Source organism: Penaeus monodon, chromosome 27, assembly GCF_015228065.2.
Source record: "Penaeus monodon isolate SGIC_2016 chromosome 27, NSTDA_Pmon_1, whole genome shotgun sequence".
NCBI classification, from domain to species: domain Eukaryota; kingdom Metazoa; phylum Arthropoda; class Malacostraca; order Decapoda; family Penaeidae; genus Penaeus; species Penaeus monodon.
In genome coordinates this window covers 38,056,418-38,056,930 of record NC_051412.1, presented here as the reverse complement: position 1 = coordinate 38,056,930, position 513 = coordinate 38,056,418, and the positions used below count along the sequence as shown (strand labels likewise).

General features: G+C 68.4%; 1 protein-coding gene across 1 annotated transcript in view; it reads left to right on the top strand.

Moving 5' to 3' along the window:
* LOC119590842 (transcriptional regulator ovo-like) overlaps window positions 1–513 on the top strand; it is a gene marked incomplete in the record, with an annotated part of 26,993 nt that overhangs the window by 23,861 nt on the left and 2,619 nt on the right. Inside the window, 2 exon segments of the mRNA XM_037939599.1 lie at window positions 1–144; window positions 303–452. Coding sequence (XP_037795527.1) covers window positions 1–144; window positions 303–452 — 294 coding nt within the window.

Below are 513 nucleotides of genomic sequence, written 5' to 3'. Positions count from 1 at the left end.
TACACGGTGCCAGTGCCCTCCCCGTCGCCGCTCCCCGTGTCCCCGCCCCTGAGCAGCGCCACGTCGCCCCTCACCGTGGCCACGACTACCCTCCGCTCCCCTCCCGAGGCGCAGACGTACGAGCCGCTCACCACGCAGACGCAGGTAAGGCCCGGCCGCGCCGTCGTGGTGCCGCCTCCTCCGATCACCCGAGATGGTGATCGGAAGGAAGCAAGAGAGCTCACTCCTGCGACACTACCTCACATATCTGACCCTTCTGGCCTGCACGTTCCTCCTGACACCCTCCTCCCTCTCCCCCTCAGGTGCCGCTCGTGTCGTCGACGGACCTCCAGAGCGGCTGGAGCGAGCGCTCGCCGACGTCGCCGCAGTACCAGACCAACTACGCGAGCCGCCCTTCCCCCGGCGGCAGTTCCCTCATGGACGCCTCCTCCCCGCCGCTGCATGACATACAGGTAAGCCCCGCTTCTCCGCACGCACCGCCCACGCCTGTTGTACAGCGGCGTCTGTCGTATG